Genomic DNA, 19,897 nt, shown 5'->3' with positions numbered 1-19,897 from the left:
TTCCGTTTAGGTTGATCCCTAAAAGAGTTCATATGAACAATAAAATGAAACAATCATCCCTTCTATGGATAAATATTGATCCAAATCCACATTTCTAATAATTCAGGAAAACATTTTCTAGTGAAGATTCTTTGGTTGAAACGTGTTTTTGAAGCGTTCACCACCACAGAGAAAATGTCCAAATCCTCAATAAAATGCTGCAAAAACAAAACTAATTTGACCTAAGAAATAAAACAAAGTCAGTTTATTATAAATGGTTCACCACTAGACCAGTAAATGGTTTTTAGGCGTCTTTATCCAGTAAATAAACGTCAGCAAGACGGACGGGAAAAATAAAAATCAATGTTTCATCAGTAAAATCATTTTTAAATATAGGCAATAAAATCAAGCTCCACCAAATGGTAGTTAAAGGTGAGCGTGTTCTGGTGAAAATGTATCCATGCAAAGACAGAGGACAATAAAAGTCTTTTATTGTCGGTTCCTCCATCAGTTCCACCGTCTTTTCCCACATTTATGGACCAAACTTGATCTCCAGCCGCTGACAAAAAACAAAGAAACATTCTGTTGAATTTGCCAAAAACAGCCACGTTTTTCCCCTTTCTGTCTCTCCGGTTTGTTTCTGCGGGTCGACCGGCACGTTCTTCACCTCTGCAGGCGGAGGACGGGACGAGCTCTGGCCTGGATGTTGGACCGCCGGTGCCGGACGTGTCTCGGTGACCACAACTCCTGATGGTCTGAGCTGCCAACATCAGGCGGTTTAGAGTCCAGAGAACGTCAGAGAGATCTTATGCAGGTTCCTCCAGAAAACAAGGGAACTGTTATTAAATTAAAGCAAACGGACCGGTCCGTGTAGAACCTTTCAATGCTTGATAAGCTTTTTAAAGTCTTTATGAGTTTTCCAAAGTGAATAATTTGGAATTTGAACTGAAATTAAATGACAAAAACATGCAGGACAGCTGGATTTAACAAACTCAACTTTTAAACACAACTTCTTTGAATTTCACGTTGAATCACAAAAAAATGACAAGAAATGAAATTTATCTTTTAATGATTTACAAAAAAAACTCCAACAGAAACCAACATTTTAATTATTCCACAGGTGAGAATCCAAACTGAAATGTGGTTTTCCTCTAGTTAAAATTTGTGTTTACTTCTTACTTTTTTGTGCAACTTTTTTATTTTTTTGAGCATTGATTAAGAAAATATTCTTCATAAAGTGTGTGACGTTCTTTATATGCTGTGAAACAAACAAAACTGTACAAAAAAAATCAACAGATTTATTAAAAAGTCAATTAGAAAACAAACAAACAACAAAAATGTTTAAAAGCTTTAAAGCAGATAATTTTTTAAAGCAATTTTGTTTTTGCCTTTTCTTAGGCAAACAAACCAACAAATTCTTAAGTAATTTTGGTCATTGTCTCAATGTGAGTTCCATGTTTGTTGTATTCAAATTATCAGTTATTTGAAAACTTTTCTTAACAAAATAAACTTAATTTGGAAAAACTTTTGGAAAAACTTAAATCTAACTCTAAATCACATTAAGCAGGAAATAAGAACTTTTACCCCGACACTCGTGAGCTCAGTTCTTATTAAAGGTTTAGGTCTCACCACCTCACTATGACATGGATTTGAACGAGACATTTTTTTTTAACAAAAGTGCTCGTAAATGATGAATCTCAAAAAAATTCCTAAAAAAAAAATCAATTTATTTCACTAAATCTAAAGCTTCTGATGACGTTATCATCAACAGGTTCACGAGATCAAAGTCAGCCGGACGGACAAACAAGCTCAGAAAGACTCTACAGTACAATAATCAGTCAACACAACAGTACAACATTTCACTGAGAAGAGAATCAAACAACAAAAATCTGAAAAACTCACAAAAAAGCAGAAGACACGGAGTCGGCTACAGCAGAAGAATGGTAGCGTCTATATTTCACACAGTTGCTATGGAGACTGCTCAGGTGTGAAATCCAGGTTTACAGTAGATTCACTAAAGTCTGTTCCGTCTGTCTGGTGTAAACGCTCATCTGAACTCTGGTCCACCAGAAGAATTCAAAGCAGAACATGTGGGTTTCAGTTTGTTGCAAGTGAACCTTGTGTGTTTACAGTGTGAACATCCGACCTGTTTGTGGGGAGAATTGAAGGTGGTCCAATTAAAGGTGGACTTGGAGTTTGACATCCAACGGACGACCACCTTCAGGGTTTTTGCTACTGGAGTAGCAACCAATCCAGGTGGACCACGAGCCGTCACGTATCCCAGAATGCCACTGCACGGCAGCCTAAGGGCAAGTCTTTCAGCAAATTTGACTAATTTCATTCGTGATCAGGAGGTGGCAGTCGCGACCAGACGATTTTTAATGGCGACTGGACACATTTTTCAGCATCTTTAGTGTCCGCCTGGATGCATTTGGCGGTCACAAATGGGAGTCCAGTGACAGGCGGGGATGCCGCCATTAAGAAATTGGGCGGCAACATGGCGGTGCCAGGCAGATCGCCGGCCAATGGACGATAGTTCTAACCTCGTTTCCACTGAGCGGTACGGTCCGGTTCATTCTGGTGAGGGTTTCCTCTCAGCTAAACTTCACTTCCACTGAGGGGTTTGTTTCATGGCACATGTGTGGTCTAGACCAGGGATGGGAAACTCCGGCCTCGAGGGCTGCAGTCCAACATCTCCTCTGGAATGTTCTAATTGGCTGGACACACCTGAATCAGGTAATCAGTCTCGAGTAGGGCTCGGATGTCTGGAAATCATGCAGACAATGTGGCCCTCGAGGCCTGGAGGTGCCTATCCCTGGTCTAGACCGCCAGCATGTCATTGCGTTGTTGTGGTGCGATGACTTGTGAAGCACCATCAATGGAGGTCATCCAGCAGCTCGTCTTTTCATAGCTTCACTTCTGGGGCATCGTGTAGAACAGGAACATAATGTTTGAAAGAAGATTGTAGAAGCTAAATACGTCATTATAGCATTAGCTTAGCGCTATACTGGTGCTTTCTAATATCATCCCTTTCTGCCTATTAACAGGTGGCTACAGTGACTCCGCCCCCATCCGTCCTGTTCTATTTCTCTATGGACCTACAACGGACGGATGGGGGCCTCAAGAGGTACGGCTTGGTACTGTTTAATGGGTCCATTTTACGATGGAAACACTCAAAATATCGAACCGGACCGCTCAGTGGAAGCCCGGCCTAAAGGTCTGGCGCCATCAGCTCCCCAGTAGTCCTTGGGAATGTGAAAAGAATGGCATCCATCACACCTGACGGCCTCCGTCTACATTCATGACCACGCCAACGAGTTTCACAAAGAATTAGGCGATGGCACAAAATCTTGAAGATTCTGCCGATTTGTGACCGTGGCCTTAAGGAAGAACAACGTCTCAAATATTATCGTTGGTCTTCGTCCATGCGCACGTTTGTTCTTTGGGTTTAAAAGCTCAAAAACTAAACCAAAACGTCTGTTGGTCCAAACCCAGAGGATGGGGACCACCAGGTTATTAGAATTCCATAGATGCGTTAGCAACATCGTTTGCAGGCCAGAGACTCCTGTGGTCTAGATCTCCAGATCCACCTCCCTGCTGGTTTTCCAGACATCCATACCTGCTGCTGCTTACCTGGACCAGGTGTGTTCAGTCCCACCAAACCTTGAGTCACCAGAGAGCTGCACTTTAATGGATGAACATTGAGATGGTTGGCTCTCCTCGGAATCAGCAGGAAGGCTAATTTTCTTCTCTCTGGCATATTTCTGGAGATGAGCAGCTCCGTATTCTGTCCGCATAGGTTGGTCCAATCTCAAAAGTGCAATGTGAAGAAAAAGGGAAACATTTTTCTGCCAAATCAAGCCGAATCAGCCGGCCTGCCCAGGTGAGAGTTTGGGAATCCAAGAGAAAGAACGTTGATGCGTTCTCCATGCAACACAAAGCAAATAATCAGATGTGATAGTGGTTTGTGCAGACTGTTGAAGGTTTATGTCACATTAACTACTTTACATACCGTTTATATATTAAATATTTACAGCAAGACGTTCGCTCGCTTGCGCTTTTTCCATTCATAAATTTACTGAACAGCATTGCAGCTCTCAGTTCAAACGACAGAAGAAAGGAGCTTTATCAACAAAAAGGACTGTACATAATGAACACAGTTAAACACAAACTTGATTAAAATTTACAAAAGAAAAAGTTCTAGGTGCAACAAAGAAAAGCAGGTAAAAAACAGTCTGTTCTCATGGGCGATAAGATCAAAAAACCCATCCGGACATCTTTAGATGATGTATAAATCTCTAGTCTTTGTCTGGATGCTGACGGCAAAAACGTGAGAAACATGAAGAACGGTTCCAGTATGTTGGGAATGTTTTCAGGAGAGGCACATGGTGAAATGTAGAGGTCCTCGGAGGGGCCTGGAATGTGAGCCGTGCTGCCACAGCAGAAACATAAGGTCCACAGTGGCTCCGCACGCCGCCGCACCGTCTCAGCCACTCAGGTGTCCAACATAAATTAAGCTTCTGTGACAAACTGTCCGAAACCACCTGGAGGTCCCAGGCGGGGCGGATCTACAGTCTGGTGCAGTTGATGAGGCTCTCGGACCTGATGATGGTCTTGTAGAAGTTGTCGGTGCGGGTGGAGCAGTAACCTTTCACCTTGTCGATCATCTGGCTGACCGGAGGGATGGTGGAGGAGGAGGAAGAGGAGTTCGGGGCCGCGTCCGAGGAGGAAGAGGAGGACGAGGAGTTGCTCTTGGTGTTGTTCTGGTTGGAACGACTTTTGTCTAAAGGAAAATGAACATCAGAAGATACCGAGTGAGGATTTCAGGAGTTAAAACACCATCAAGTAATGGACCTCCCTGGTATTTCTTTAAAGCCTTCATCGATACCGCCCTTATTGGTGGTTCGGCTGCTTGAGGTGAAAGATGGGCGATAGGTCATAGACACTTCTACAAGGGCGAAGTAGGTGAGGTGCAGGGGTGTCATACGGATTTTTCTGTTTTTTAACCCCCAAAATCCTACGGATTGTACAAGGAGCCCGTTAGTGCTGTTCACGTGACACGTGCACACTTCTAGTGACTGTGACAAATGAGGAAATTGGACAATCGAGAGCGTAGGTTGAGTGGACGTCCTATGGGCTCTTGTGTATCACCTGCACACCCCGTGTGTGTGTCATTTGAGCGTGGTCAGTACGGGGCCAGTACCTCACCAACGACTAGACGAGGGTTCACCAACCTTTAAGAGTAAAAGAGCCATTTGGACTCGTTTTCTACCGATCAAAACCAAGAAGGAGCCACATAGATTTACTTTAGCCTTTAAGAAATTTGGATAATTCATGACCATTTTTTAAAAATAATAAATACTAATTATTTCTATTTTTTGGCACCATCAAAATATAAAAAGAAACTAGCATCTCTCAAAATGTGAGTTTTTTTTCATTTTTGCCTTTTAGGAGGTAAAAATGAGTAAAAATAGTAGATGCTGAATTCGCCCAAAAATTAGCTCGTTGCTTAATTATAAGCTAAACTCCAAAATAGCCAAAAATTCCTCAGCAAACCTAAATTACTCAAAAATGTTAGCCTGTTGCTGAAGTAGAAGCTAAACTCTAAATTAGCCTAAAAAAATCTCAGTAGATAACAAATTACCTAAAAACTTTAGCTTATCGCTAATTTTTAGCTAAACTAAAATTAGCATAAAAAACTCAGTAGAGGCCAAATTAGGCAAAAAAAAAGAAGCTAATTTGCTGCTTAATTACTAGCTAAACTCCAAAAAAAATCTGTATTAAACTAAATTACAAAATTAAAAAACTTAAAAACTTCCTATTGAATGATTTTTCTTCAGCCAGAGAATCACCATGGAGAGATAAAAGAGCCACATGTGGTTCTGGAGCTGCAGGTTGGAGACCTCTGGACTAGACTATAGGGACACCACACAACAATCATACAACAGCATCACAACAGCATCACAACGGCATCACAACACACTTACCACCCACACGGTTATGGTACGTTCCATTGTCATGATGTCCCTTGAGATGGCCGTACCTCCACTCCCTTAAGCTATAGCTGCTCCTCTCTATGACCCTCTAAGAACCAGAACGACCCAAAAACCAACATTCCCAGTGTGGGTCAACCCCTTAACCAGGTTCATGTGACCACAGGGTTAACGCCACAACCGTTTGATAGAAATCTGACTGTTTTTGGATGATATTGAGTCTGACTCATTGATGTGGGTCGGGATTGGTTAGCAAGTGAACCAGAGTGTGGCTCACTACAGTGTAAATGCAAATGGACTATCCAGCAGACGAGAGAAATGAAGAAGTTAGAAAATGTGTCAAGATTACTGATCGTGAAAGGAGCCAGTACTCGCACCTCAGTAGCGACTGGAGTGTGGCGTAAAGATACCGTACGTCATCCAACTTCCACTATCCTTACCGATACTTCATGATACCATTCACACACGCCCAACAATGGTACGTTCCATTTTTATGACCCATCTGGGGTTGGACGTACAAGCCCTTAAGATGTTCCTCTCTAGGACCCTCCACGGACTCAGAACCCAAACGGATCAACCTACGGCTTGTTCAGGTCCAGAACTCTGTTGGCGTCTGAATGAAGGAGTTAGTGTTTGGTGGAAGCAAACACAGCAGAACCGCACGTGTGGACTTTCCATCGGGCCTCTGAGGATCCACGAGGAGGAAATGGGACTCAGGTGAGAATGTCCAAGAAAAACAAGAAGTGTGATGGTGTATCCACATGTACGTTTGGCTGAAGATGTGCGCTGAAGCGAGGCATCGCTAATGTAAGCATTCCAACGATCTATAACGCACACAATGAACTGAAGCGGAGTGGCTGTCTTTAATGTGTTGTTTCAGACAATAGAATAAAAGACGCTTCAGTAACTTCAGTTCAAACAGTCCTCCTAAACACACGTCGAACACGTTCCCCCGAGGATATACATGTGATCTCAGATATCCATGTGGAAGGGTTAATGCCGGGACACGGAGAACAAAAGTCTGAGTGATCCCACAGACAAAACACTTAGTTCAAAGTTTTTTTTAACCTAAGTGGGCAATAAGATTTGGAAACGTATGGAAGAAAAAAACTATTAAAAATATTCGTCTCAGAGCTTCAGTTTTACTGTTTCATCTGTCCAGTAAAGTAAATAAAGGAGTTTTATGGCTCTGCAGCCAAAAGTGCTAAAAACAGCATATAAATATGCAGTGCATGTGACTGAGCGCTATAAACTGACGTGACTTACGGCAGATTAACACTGCAAGAATGTGAGGATAAGATTCCAAAGATCATACGCAAAGAAAGAGTTCCCACTCCTATGCAATATTTTACGTTACACCCCCCAGAAGATAAAAAGATCCGATCAAAGCTCAGACTCGAGCTTAGTGTCTAAACACATCCGACCTTACCAGCCTGTGATGACTGAGAACTGGACTGAGTGACTCCTCCCCCTTGGTGCTCCAAACAGGAAGTAACAAAATCCAGAAGCCAAAATCCCATAGAGAGAAAAACAGCTATAACTCAGTAGGGATGTGTATGGCAGGAGTCTGACAATACAGTAGGTATCGCGATACACATCTTACGATACAATACGTATCACGATACAATACGTATCACGATACAATACGTATCACGATATATCCCGAAAACTGCATCAGAACAATTTTTCCCTATTTTTTTTAAACTATAAACCGAAAAGTTCTAAATTTGGACTAAATCTATGATTTTTTTCCCCGCCATCATTCATGTTTATGTACGAGTTCTCTAGAATTATTGATTAGATAACTACTCCTTCTGGTATAATTATTGATGTATGACACAATTGTTGTTTCTGTAAATTCACATATTAGACAATTTGCATGTTTTTTTTTTTTTACTTTTTTCCTTTAATTTGGACAATAGAAACACATTTGACTGTCTGAAAATGTCACAGTCAACTTGATTATTAGAGATTAGCCTTCATTCAGTCATCAAAAAAGGAACAATTAGATCCATTTAGAACCAGATTATATTAACATTTGACCCAATTTTATGATAAGACGATTAAAAACATCGTCTCGGCCAGTTTCGTTCAGTATTTAGATTCATCTTCCAGTGGATTTCAGGGTATTTTGGTCATATTGTGCGTCTGATGGGGAGTAACTGAAGGAATTCGTCTATTTCTGGGTTGTTTGGACCTTTAGACCTCTCTGGTTTTGTCTGTTTTAAGCTCATAATGGCGTTTGGGAGAAAAAAGTCGGAACGTTCACCATCTTCTTCAGCAAAAGGAGCTCAAAAGAAACACAATTTTAACGTTTCAAACCTTTAACAACATTTAGACGTCTGGAGTTTTCCGGTGGAAACGGGGGACGCAGGTCACCCAAAGACGGCTCTGGTTGGTTTCTCATTAGCATCCATAATTTGACGTTTCTCTGAGGTCATCCTCTCATTACGGTCAGTACAGCAGCACATTCAAAGAGGCGAACAGAGAAGTGAGTTTCTGACCAGTGGAAGAATGTTAGAGCAGAAGCCAGTGTCAATACCATTAATGTGAGAACCTCTGGAAAAGGTTTGTCTAGGTGTCCCTGAGGACTTCTCCTGCTCGAAGCCATTATTCTAAGACGGTGCAGGTGTTAGAATGTCGAAGCAAGTTCAAGTATCTGACATTTTCTTTTTAAAATATCATCTAGAATCTGAAATTTATGGTAATGATGCAGTGCTAATATAAATTGGAGCATCGTTTGCTGAGATTTACATGTTGGAGCCGTTCAGACTGCAGCGCGCCAAAGTATTTAGGTTCAATTTAAACCTTCTGGGCCAGAAAAGCTCATTATTTCTGGTCGTAGACGCCATGTCTTCATCTAAAAACTCTTCAGTCACAGGTTCGCTGGCATGAAGATCCCGGAACTCTTGTTAAACTGACAACTGTTCAAAGGCGAGCTGTGAAACACGTCAAGAGTTCAGACTTTAAGTCGGGGGCGGAGCTAAAGGAATTTCATCAATACAAGCCTAATGAAGCATTGCTAAAATAATGATTTATTTTACACATTTTTCCACTCTGCTGTTTATGTTTCCCGCCCTTCTTAAGTCCTCCGACCCCCCCTCACCTCCCCCATGTTAAATGTTCTGGCTCCGCCTCTGGTGTCAAATATCACCTGATATTTAGGAACCTTCATAGACTTTCACTAAGATTAATCATCTGTTTGGACTAGATTTTAAAGAGGAATTTAGACCATTTTTTTACATTTTCATTTGGATTCTTGTTGGTTTCTATAGATAAAAGAGTTTTTTTTAAATGACTATAACTTTATTATTATTTTTCTCTGGTTTTGAACTATTTTAACACCTATTGAGTATCCTGGTTTTTATTTTATTTTTTTTTAATTTCCAGGTTTTACTTACCAGCACTTTTTATATATTATTTATTATTTTAGGAGGAAGCTTTTGTTTATTGTTTACCATGGGTTGATTTAAAGTATGAATGTTTCACTGTCGGGATTCAAACCAGCGGAGATTGCTTACCACTGCACCACCATGCCACCCTCAGCCCTCCCCCCGGATCAATAAAGTATCAATCAATTTGATTTCGTCTCCACAGACTCCTAAAAAATATGAATTAGAGACATCTCAACTTTCAGACTTCTTATTTCACTGTAGATTAAATTTTTTTTAATTGAAAATAAATATTTTTTAACAAATTTTTTCTACTTACTTTTTATCGCAGGGCTGAAATTGTTGGTTTAAACGTCATTTGAAGGTTTTTTTCCCCAAATACATTTTGCACATTGTGTGAAGAAACATTTTAAACTTTTTAAGTGCATTTTTTCCTAATATTGGAAGAATTTCTAGTCATAACGTGAGGATAGATGTTATAAAGACGACAAACATGAAAGTCTAAGTTAAATTTAATGTTTTCCTAATCTTTCGTTAATTGAAAATCCCTCATTTTTAAGAAAAGAAATTCGTTTAAAAAGAAAGAAAAAGTTCCTTCTTTCTTCCACCGGATAATAAAAAATCTTCATCCTGCTTTAAACCAAAGTGGAACCGGACGATCATAATCAGAGTCTCTCCTTTACTCAGGAGGTTTTCACTCCGACCCATTCTCAAATCTGGACCTCCAACATTCCCGGTTATTCGGGTTCCAGCCGGTCCGGCAGGAATTCAGGACGCAGATGAAACACCACGGAGGGTTCTGGGCTCTTGGTCCGGTCTTTGGGACGCAGCAGAAACATTCCTGCTCCGACGGACGCCAGTAAAACGACAAACACAACAGTTGGAAAATCTCAGCCGTCACGCTCTGAAAAAAACGAGGCCTTACTTCCAAAATCGTCCCAACAATCATCTGTAGTTTATGAGTTTTAATATCCAGACGGTTCCTCGGTGAGCCAGAAAACAGCAGAGGTTTCCTTTCACCGTCATCCATCTCGAACAGGCCGATGCGCCGCGGCCGAACCTGGAGGCGTCAGTCAGCAGATCCGCAGATTACAGTCTGGCTCAGACGGATCGGCGTGTTCGGGAACAGCAGCTGGAGGTCGCCCGGAGACGGAGCGCATCAGAAGAGCAGCAGCTTCACCGTCAGGATGACAAACCGCTGCCCTGCGTCCAGATGCTCAGCAGATTCAGGCGCAGGTGACTGACAGCAACCTCTGCGTGACCCGCCTCAGGAGGAGGGCAACGTGGTCTCTGAGGACCAGATCTGAGGGTTTGGCGGGCGGCGTTCGCTCAGAAAAGACCCGTCTCCTTCATCACTTGTGGAATGAGGAGCCATCAGAACAAAGACATCCCGCGGTTCTCAGGAAACCATCCAGCTGTCTGGATCACTTCATGTTTGGAGCATTTAAACTTTAGAGACTTCTGTGGATGATTATAGAATCCAGGAGAAGAAAAAGTGTTTGGGGTTTTTGATGGAGACGTTCCGACGAGAAAACGTGGCTCAAAACGAAACTTTCACACCGACTGTAGTTAGTTTGGAGCCAGTTTCACCGCTCCTCCTGCTCAGGAAGGACCCGGAACAAAAGGAAGGAAACCACGATGTAGAGAAACCTGCTGAACGTACGAGCGTACTTTTCTGATTGATTGACTTGGAAAGTCCATTTGCATCCACACTATAGTGACCTGCATCCAGATTCACTTGCAAACAAACACAAACCCTCATTTTAGGTCCAACTCAGTTCATTATCCAAAAATAAAAACCACTGATCTGGATCAAACAGTTGACGTGTGAGTCGTTTGATTTTTTTGAAAGTGGTTGGCGTGGCGATGAATGATGTCATTGTGAAACCTGATGGGTGGCGGCAGCCGGGTCTCCATCCGGCTGTTGTGTAAATGTCTCGAGATGGTCGTCCATATGACTGGCCGCCACCCGCCCGGTAGCCCGGGACAATGTTCCCTGAGCAATCGTGCAAAACAAAACTCAACTCAAATACACAATTATAGCAATTACTTCAAAAACAAACTCGAATCGCTCAAACAATTCTTATTTCAGATGAAATAACGTCCACAAAAGCTCGTGTGTCCACAGACGCATGAATCTTACAGATTAGCTGCTGCTACAATTTCCTGAGACATTTTTGAATTAAAACATTTGAAGCTCAATTTAACTTTAACCTAAACCTCAGTTTAGCTGCCAAGCGGGATGTAAAAATGTGACTTTGCAAAATTTATGAGAAACTTGCCTTTCTGCTGCCGTGCGATGGCGTTATGGTTTTGGTATTTAATCAAACTAAAATTAGAGCGACAAACATCCACATGATTCTACTGTCTCTTCAGAAAGGAAGAGAAGAATGTTTTTAACTCTGGTAATAGTTTGTTGTAGAAACACTCTCTTGATCAAATCTTCTCTCAACTATTTTAATATCAAGAACATTTTCTGATTCACTCCATTTATTAACTCAACATGAACTCGGGTTCCTTTGGGACTTTACTACGATTCTGAACTCGCGGTCGAGGTTACTACTGTGCCGAATAACAGTGTTCTCCAGACAGATTTAGAACCGTGGTTCATAAGAAGGATGGATGAGGGACAGTTACCAAAGATCATGAACGAGGAACTGGAAGAGACCCAGAACTCATGAATAAAACACCGCAGTGTGGAGGACTTTGTGTTCCACCTCAGAAAACAGCAGCAACTTCTTTCACTTTCATGAAACTGGAAATTATTTTTACAAATCAGGCCACAGGTGAATGTAGCAGAAACATCATCATTTTGAGTCAAATATTCCAAAAATAAGATTCCGAAATCTGCAGAGCGCACACAGGGATTCACAAAAATAAACATTCAGCTGTAATTTACGAGATGACTTCATGAAATGTGGACCAAATCAAACGAACGTGACGAATGGAGTGTGCGAAGCAGCAGGTGCACGGAGAGCATGCGCTCATGCGTGTGCATAAATCAGCACAAACAGCTGCAGAACTGTGTGGGTCTGCATCAAAAAGGCCCACAGCAATAATACCAAGCAGCAACGTTTAGCTGCAGATCACTGAAGAGCAGATCCACAAGCTGCTGATGAGTGTCGACGCTCCAACATTCAGACGCGTCTGAAAACAGATCGTTAAAACTCACTTCTGATCTGTTTTATCAGAAGTGAGTTCCAGTTAACGTCATGGAAACAACTTTAACGCTCAAAAAGTGTTTAAAAAGTTCAGCTGACACCACTGTGTTTCCCTTCAAGTTTTATTTGTGTGTTTAATATTCCAAACGTGCAGAAATCAAATCATTTTAACATGGAGAAGTACTCAGTGACTCGAACTGTTAAAGTGACGACTGAACTCGTGTCCTCTCACACAGAGATCCAATAAGAAACAGGGAACGTTTCACTTCTAACTGAACTCACAATCAGATAAACTTTTGGATCCGTATCATTCCATGATTCCTTTCCAATGTTCATTAAACGCTGAAACATTCCTTTAATAAAGGAACACGTGGAGCCGGAAGACCATAAATGTTCTGGAGTCTCACATCAGTTAGCGTTCAAAGACTCGGAGTGAAGGCTCAAGTCTGACCGGTGACTGGGATCTCCACGGAGAGGCGGGAATTTTCTGTAAATCGGTTGCAGGTCACATGTTCTAATTACCAGCGGGATGCCCCGCCCCTCGCCTGGACTCTGTTCTCTAACGCCGTCGCGTTTGACCTCTGCTGACCCTGATTCAGCTGTGTGGACGTTTAGCTGTTCTCCCGTCTGCGCCACTAAAACTTGCTGTTCTCGGATCCAGCCGTCTTTTTCTTCTTCCTTTTCTACGGTTTAGGAGCTCACGTCTGCCCCCTACAGTAGAAGAGTGTTACTGCAAAATGTCAAAGCAGAGAAATCTAAATTCTGATCCATTTAAAACCTCATGAATTCCAGACGGACAAAAACGGCAATTATTAATTTCTCCATCATGATTGATTCTTAAACAGCTGGAATTTCTGTTAATGAAAAAGGAGACAAAATCGGAGGCCCTGATTGGTCAAAAACTTTAACGCGTGTTCAATAGCTCTACGTTTTGCCTAAAAACTGTCTTCAAATTTGCGTAGCAACACAGAACGCTTAAGCCCAAAAGACACATTTGTAGAGTTGCTCAAACGCATGTTATCTCTGTACGTAGCTTAAGTGTTCTTGAACCCGCAGCACACCCATAGATAAAAACGTCAAGGCCATCTACAACCCAGATATTTGATCAACCTGTTTCCACCCTTAATGAAAGTCGGGGACTCAGGTTTGAAGGAGAGAAACTCTCCGTTTGGTGAGTTATCTACAAACGTGTCCGACAGTTCCAGGGTCACAGACTCTTCACACAAGTCAAGAGAAATGGAAAAAAGTAGCTTCATAAAATCAGAAAAAAGGTAGCTGCTGAAGCGTAGAAGCGTGGATGACTCTGGATGGAGTCAGCTCGTTTTCTCCAAGAATTGAACTCCATCCATTCATCCATTTTCTTGTCCGCTCCTTCCCTTTTGGGGTCGCGGGGGTGCCGGAGCCTATCCCGGCTACTGAAGGGCAAAGGCGGGGTACACCCTGGACAGGTCGCCAGTCTGTCGCAGGGCAGAATTGAACTCAAACCAGGAATTAGAAGATTACTCAAAAGATCACTGGAGCTCAGAGTCAGAGGGAACGTTTCCCAACAGCTTCGACTCACGGAAACGAGGAAACCAGTTTTACAGCTAATTACTGATTGATGTGATTTACATTTTTACAGAGACAAAACTAAATCAAATAATTCTTAATTTAATAAAAACTTTTTTACCGACCAATTCAGTGTGAAATCCTTTAGGAGTAGTTGGTTTGGACTGTAACCTCCTTCTCATCGGTGACATCATGAAGCTCTCACCATTCAAAGAGCGACTCTCATTCAGGTTTTTTTGGTCTGTTTAAGCCTCCAAAGTGTCAAAAACAAGCTAAACAGACCCAAAATCCAATCTTTTTTCCAGATCTTTGCATTCGACCCTCACCTGTCTGCTCCGGCCTTCACCTTTCCCTCCGTCCTAACCATAAAGAGGAACCGCCCTCCACTCGCAGATCCAAATAGTTTCTAATAAAGTGTTTACACAGCAGATGTGTTCCTCCATCAAACGCTTCAGTCTGGACAGACGGACGTCCTCCACATTTGGTGTTCATGTTCCAGAGCTTAGCGAGTCACATTAGCATGTTACAACGCTGTTATTAAAAACACAAGCAAATAAACAGAGCGGCACACCACACATGTTAGCCAGCTTGTTGGTCCTCTTGAACACTCTGAGCGGGATCGTCTCTCAACGGAGGAGAAGTCCCGCCCACAGTACCTCAAGGTTACAACACGCAGAACGACCAATCACAGAAGCATCTGTTTTCCCAAAACACCCGCCGCCAGCGCCGCCACTAAAGGTGGGCGTCTAGACTTGGACATTTTGGGAAAACCAGACAAGGTGCAGCGGTGGACACACACGGGGGCTTCACTGTACCTCTGCAGGTCTTCACTTCCTGTTACTGGTGGGAGGAGCTTTCTACACATGGAAGGAAACATGAGAGACGGCTCAGAAAACTCACAGAATACTGGAGGAAAACGGTGGAGACACAAGAGAAGAACATTTCTTCACCGGTACAGATTAAAGCAGACCCACGGTGGGGCGCTGGAGGAACATTATGGGGGGTGAATATGTGATTTAGGGAGACATGTCCCTCAGAATACAGAGAAAACTATCCGTGCATCAAATCAATATCTTCTCCTTGAATCTGTTTGATTCGACTCATTCACTTTATATTAATGTTCTTTATGACTCCTGCACTTGCTGGGCTTTGGACAGGCACAGGACGGACACGAGCTGGAGTCCTGGTGAGGCCGGATATATCTGTTTTCTTTTTATTAGCCTTTTATTTGTCCATTTCTATTAATCCATCTTTCTGTCTATTAATGTCTCTTTATCTATCTTTATTTGTCCATCTTTATGTATATTTATCAATCTGTCCATCTTTCTATCCTCTTTTAGGTTTTTCTGGGTGATTTTTTGCTCTTTTGGTTAATTTCATATTTTTTTAGACCATCACTTTTTGGGGGCGGTCATGATGCTGAAATCTTGTTTTCATGGTTTTCTTTTTTGTACTTCTGCATTGTTGTTCTCGTCTTCATTTTCTCTTATATGTTTTGTCCTTGTATTTCCAGTAATGTGATTCTTTGAATGTAAACGTATTTATAGTTCCCACCGACAGTGAATGATTTATTTCTGCACTTGTGTCATATATCAGATGCATTGAGGCGCATTAAGTCAGACTAACGAGTCTGAAGTGAATCCATCAGTCAGTCATCATATTCACAATACTTCCAACCTTCTTTACAACATGTACAAAATAGACTAAATAATAAACATTTGAGTCTGTGGGTTGTAAAAAAGACGCCATAAACGGATCCATTCATCAACGTTGTTCTGATGTGGATTATCTGTTGATCTCCTATTTATCCCGGATTGACCAGAGTGATCTAACCACGTCAGAGAGGAGCGTCTCCGTCTTCCTCTGAGCATCTCAGTGTTTCAGGTTTACTGTTCGAGTCTCACCGGCGTTCCTGCAGCGTTTGCTGAACGGCGTGAGCGTAGCTTTGGCCTTGGAGGTCCAGTTGCTGGTGCTGGAGCCGAAGGAGCTGGAGGACAGGGACTTGGCGAGGTTGTCCGAGCTCACCTTCTTGGTGTTGTTGGTGGGCGTTTTGCTCCAGTCTGCCGCAGAGAACGAAGCGTCAGGATGAGGCAGAAAGACCAACAGACAAACAGAAAACTCTCTTTATAATCTCGGTTTTAGGGAAGAATTCCAAACTTCTGAGGAATTCCCCACAAACAAAATTAATTTGTTTTTAAGTGAAAAAGTCACAAAGAACGGCAGAAAAACAGCATTTCCTCAAACCGAAGACTTCCTGCTCCCACCAGGAATGTGATCCTGTAAGCTGTAAAGCTGAGGTGACTTTACGTTTTTAATAAAACGTCTCTTTTTTTGGTGTGGGAACTGGCGAGAGGCCAGCGGGCCGATCCCACGGGAGTGGGGAGACGGTACCTGAGTTGTCGGACTGCCTGTAGGGGCCGCAGCAGAGGTACCGCCTCCACTGCTTCTGGACGTTCTCCTTCAGGGCGCAGTGGAAGATGAAGATGAAGACACCTGAGGAGAGGAGAAACGTTTCATTCTTCAGGAGGAAAACAGAAAAATAACAGATTTTTAAAGGAAAAACATCTTTTTGTGACATTTAAACTCTTTTTCTGTATTTCTGAGACTGAAATTCTATTTGATAAATAAAATCACAGGATAGAACGTAGAAAACTGGGATGAAAGGGTTCGTTTAGGGATCATTTTAAGCTGAAAGTCCCAGAAAAATGTGAAAAATGAAAAAGAGCGCAGAGGAAAAATGAAATCCAGTTTTAGCCCAAACTGAACCTTCGTCCTCCAGAACAACTAAACCACAGAGGATGTGAGACTGAACACCTTGCAGGGAGTTGAAGATGGTGAAGAGGTAGGTGAACGCCAGGTAGACGGGCCCCCAGGCGAACAGCGCGAAGCCCCACGTCATGCCGAGTAAGAAGGTGAGGCTGACGACGCTGCGGAGGTTTCTCAGGACCTGGATCAGTCAGAGGGACGAGTTTGGTCAGGTTTTCATTAGGTTACAGCGTTTAAATCAACCAAAGATGCTTTTTCCTTCGATTTCTTTACCAAAATATACAGATTTTTATTCTTATTTTAGGCTTATTGATAAAGAAACTTTCAGTCTAGCTTCTTATATATTAGATTAATATTTTTTCTATATTTTTCCATCTATTAATACTTTCATTTGCATCATTCATTTACAGCTGCTCATAAACTACGTTATTCAGTCATTAACAAAAAGAAACTCCCAAATAATCTACAACAAAATAATGAAATGTGCATTTTTTAATTAAAAATTATAAATTACAACTAATTAAGACTCCCAATAAGAACAAGTCATTAAAGAAAGAATTTACAGTTAAAAATGAATGTATAGTTATTAAACAAGCGTAATAAAAATATACACAAGAATAAATCTTGAGTAGTCAGTTCAGAGTTCCTACACATTTAAGACTTTTAAAGATCTTTCAAATGAAGAATTAAGTCGTATTCTCTACTTAATTCTCAGCTCTATGGATAAAAAAACTAAATCCTTTGATTTCAGAACAATTACTTCTCAGTAAAGGAGAAACGATTCAAATTAAATCATTAAAATCCAATTATTAGACTCATTACTTTATTACTCACATTTTGTTCCAATGAAACTTTTACACAATCGTGGTTAGAAAAATAAAACTTTAGACCCAAAAAGTAACACGGAAAAAGGTTTCAATTTTTAAGACCAAGATTTCAGAGTTTAAGACTTTAAATAATGTTTAAGGTTTTATGTCCACATTTTTAAACTCAAGGCTTTAAGACTTTTTAAGACTTAGTCTTTACGGTTGTATTCAAACTGAAAATTAGTTCCAGATTATCGAGGAAACGAACTCTGGTTTAGTTTAAAAGAACCAAACGGTCTGAAACCACCTTAAAACTTGATATTAAAATTGCACAAAAACATTTTAAAGCAGAAAATGTTCCCTGAATCGAAGGTTTGGTGGAATCTTTTGGTTTCTGTCGTCGTGGCTCAGAGACGAGAGAAACCAGCCGCCCTGTCCTCATCGTGGGCGTGTTTGATCGACAGGAATTCTGGGAAATCTCCTCGTTTTCATGGCGGAACCGTCTTCGCTTCAGCATCACTTTGTCAGTTTGAGGTTTTTCTGGAACAAATCTGTAACTTTGTTGTGTTTGCTGAGAGTTTATGGAGCTGCCAAACTTTTAAAGGATTAAAAATGAAACTGTTTTGATCAAAGCCTCTCTCTGGAAGCGTTCGGACGGCGTGCGGACCTCCTCTCTCAGGGTGCGGTTGCTGCGTTTGCCGTTGCGTCCGCAGATCTGCATCATCACCACGATGAACATGGCCACGTTGAGCAGGAACACCAGGCAGAAGTAGCCCACGCAGGTGGTGTAGAAGACGCTCTTGCTGGTGATCCAACACCTGGAGGGAGAAACCAAACGCTCAGCAAAGAAATGCAGCTTCCATCGGTGGCTCCGCCCCTTCCTGGCGAGCTCACATTTTGGCCGACTCGTCTTTGCTGTCCTCTAGGATGCCGTAGTGGCTTTTGTCCACCGTGACGACGATCCCCACAACCACGGCCGGGATGCCTGGAACACAGCACAATGTCTAGCTCCACCCCTCACAGTTAAGCTCCGCCCATCATCAGAACGCCACTCACCCCATCCCACGGCGCAGAACTTCAGGATGTATCGGCGGATGTAGGTGTTGAAGACCTTGACCAGGGCGATGTACATGTGGACGGACTCCAGTCCCATCCAGGTGAAGGAGGTCAGCAGGAAGTAGTGCAGGAGGACGGCGGCCGACGTGCACAGGCCGGCGCTGTCCACCATGCTGGCCAGCCAGCCGTCCAGCAGGAACACCATGTTGAGGCACAGCAGCGACGTGCTGAGGTTCATCAGGATCTTGGACGGGTAGTCTCGCCGCAGTTTCCTGGGGGCAGAAGGTCCACGTCAGTTTTTGCTCACGTCTCCTTTCCAAACCAGAGCGGAGCTTCAGACGTTTGCTCGAAAACAGAAAAGAATCTGCGTCCTCCACGACCGCCGTGCGGCCAGAACAAGACGGACGGAGAGAGAACGCCGAGCTGCTGTCAGGCTGTGGGGAAGCCGTGACGGTAATTTGGACCTCAAACCGGAGAAGAATTGGAGGGAAAGCTGAACGTCATGTTTTCAGGACGGAGAGCGGCCTCACTCGAAGGCGATGTAGGTGAGGAGCGTGGCGGCAGCGCAGATGGCCGAGACGCCGCAGCCGATGTACGACAGGAAGGTCAGGATCTTCTTGTTCTTTGGGTCGATCTGGGATGACGTCTGGGAAACGTCCTGCAGAGGAGAGAAGGTCAAAGAGAAGCGAGGATCTGTCAGCTCTAGAAGACGTGGTTTCTATGGTCAAATGAAGATTTTACTCTGAAATCATAAACTTTAGAGGACGGTTACCATGAGAACGCCAAAGTGTGTCAGGTGGTTACACAAACAGACGGTTTTGTTGTTGGTGGATTCCTTAGAGACGCTGCAGCCTCTTTCACTCCAGCCTCCATCGCCATCTGGTGGCCAAACGCAAACATTACATCCAACAACTGCAGATGTTCAGATTACAGACGTTCAGATTCCAGATGTTCAGATTACAGATGTTCAGATTACAGACGTTCAGATTCCAGATGTTCAGATTACAGACGTTCAGATTCCAGACGTTCAGATTCCAGACGTTCAGATTCCAGACGTTCAGATTCCAGACGTTCAGATTCCAGACGTTCAGATTACAGACGTTCAGATTACAGATGTTAGGATTACAGATGTTCAGATTGGTAAATGGCGTATACTTGTATAGCACTTTCTACCCTCCTTCGAGGGCCCAAAGCGC

The 19,897-nt window shown here is 42.6% G+C and overlaps 1 protein-coding gene across 1 annotated transcript; it reads right to left on the bottom strand.

Annotated features, from left to right (window-relative positions):
- Nucleotides 1-401: 401 nt before the first annotated feature.
- Nucleotides 402-19,574, bottom strand: LOC112158004 (adhesion G-protein coupled receptor G6). Its single transcript, XM_024291157.2, has 11 exons — nucleotides 19,474-19,574; nucleotides 19,232-19,359; nucleotides 18,702-18,973; nucleotides 18,540-18,630; nucleotides 18,313-18,463; nucleotides 16,888-17,020; nucleotides 16,465-16,566; nucleotides 15,978-16,133; nucleotides 1,882-4,762; nucleotides 647-797; nucleotides 402-538 (listed from the first exon to the last, which is right to left on the bottom strand). The coding sequence occupies exons 1-9, from the start codon at nucleotides 19,474-19,476 to the stop codon at nucleotides 4,548-4,550; spliced, it is 1,251 nt and encodes a 416-aa protein (XP_024146925.1). The 5' UTR covers nucleotides 19,477-19,574; the 3' UTR covers nucleotides 402-538; nucleotides 647-797; nucleotides 1,882-4,547.
- Nucleotides 19,575-19,897: the final 323 nt, after the last annotated feature.

This window comes from Oryzias melastigma, linkage group LG24 (assembly GCF_002922805.2).
Source record: "Oryzias melastigma strain HK-1 linkage group LG24, ASM292280v2, whole genome shotgun sequence".
NCBI lineage: Eukaryota > Metazoa > Chordata > Actinopteri > Beloniformes > Adrianichthyidae > Oryzias > Oryzias melastigma.
This window is presented reverse-complemented; position numbering and strand designations above follow the sequence as displayed.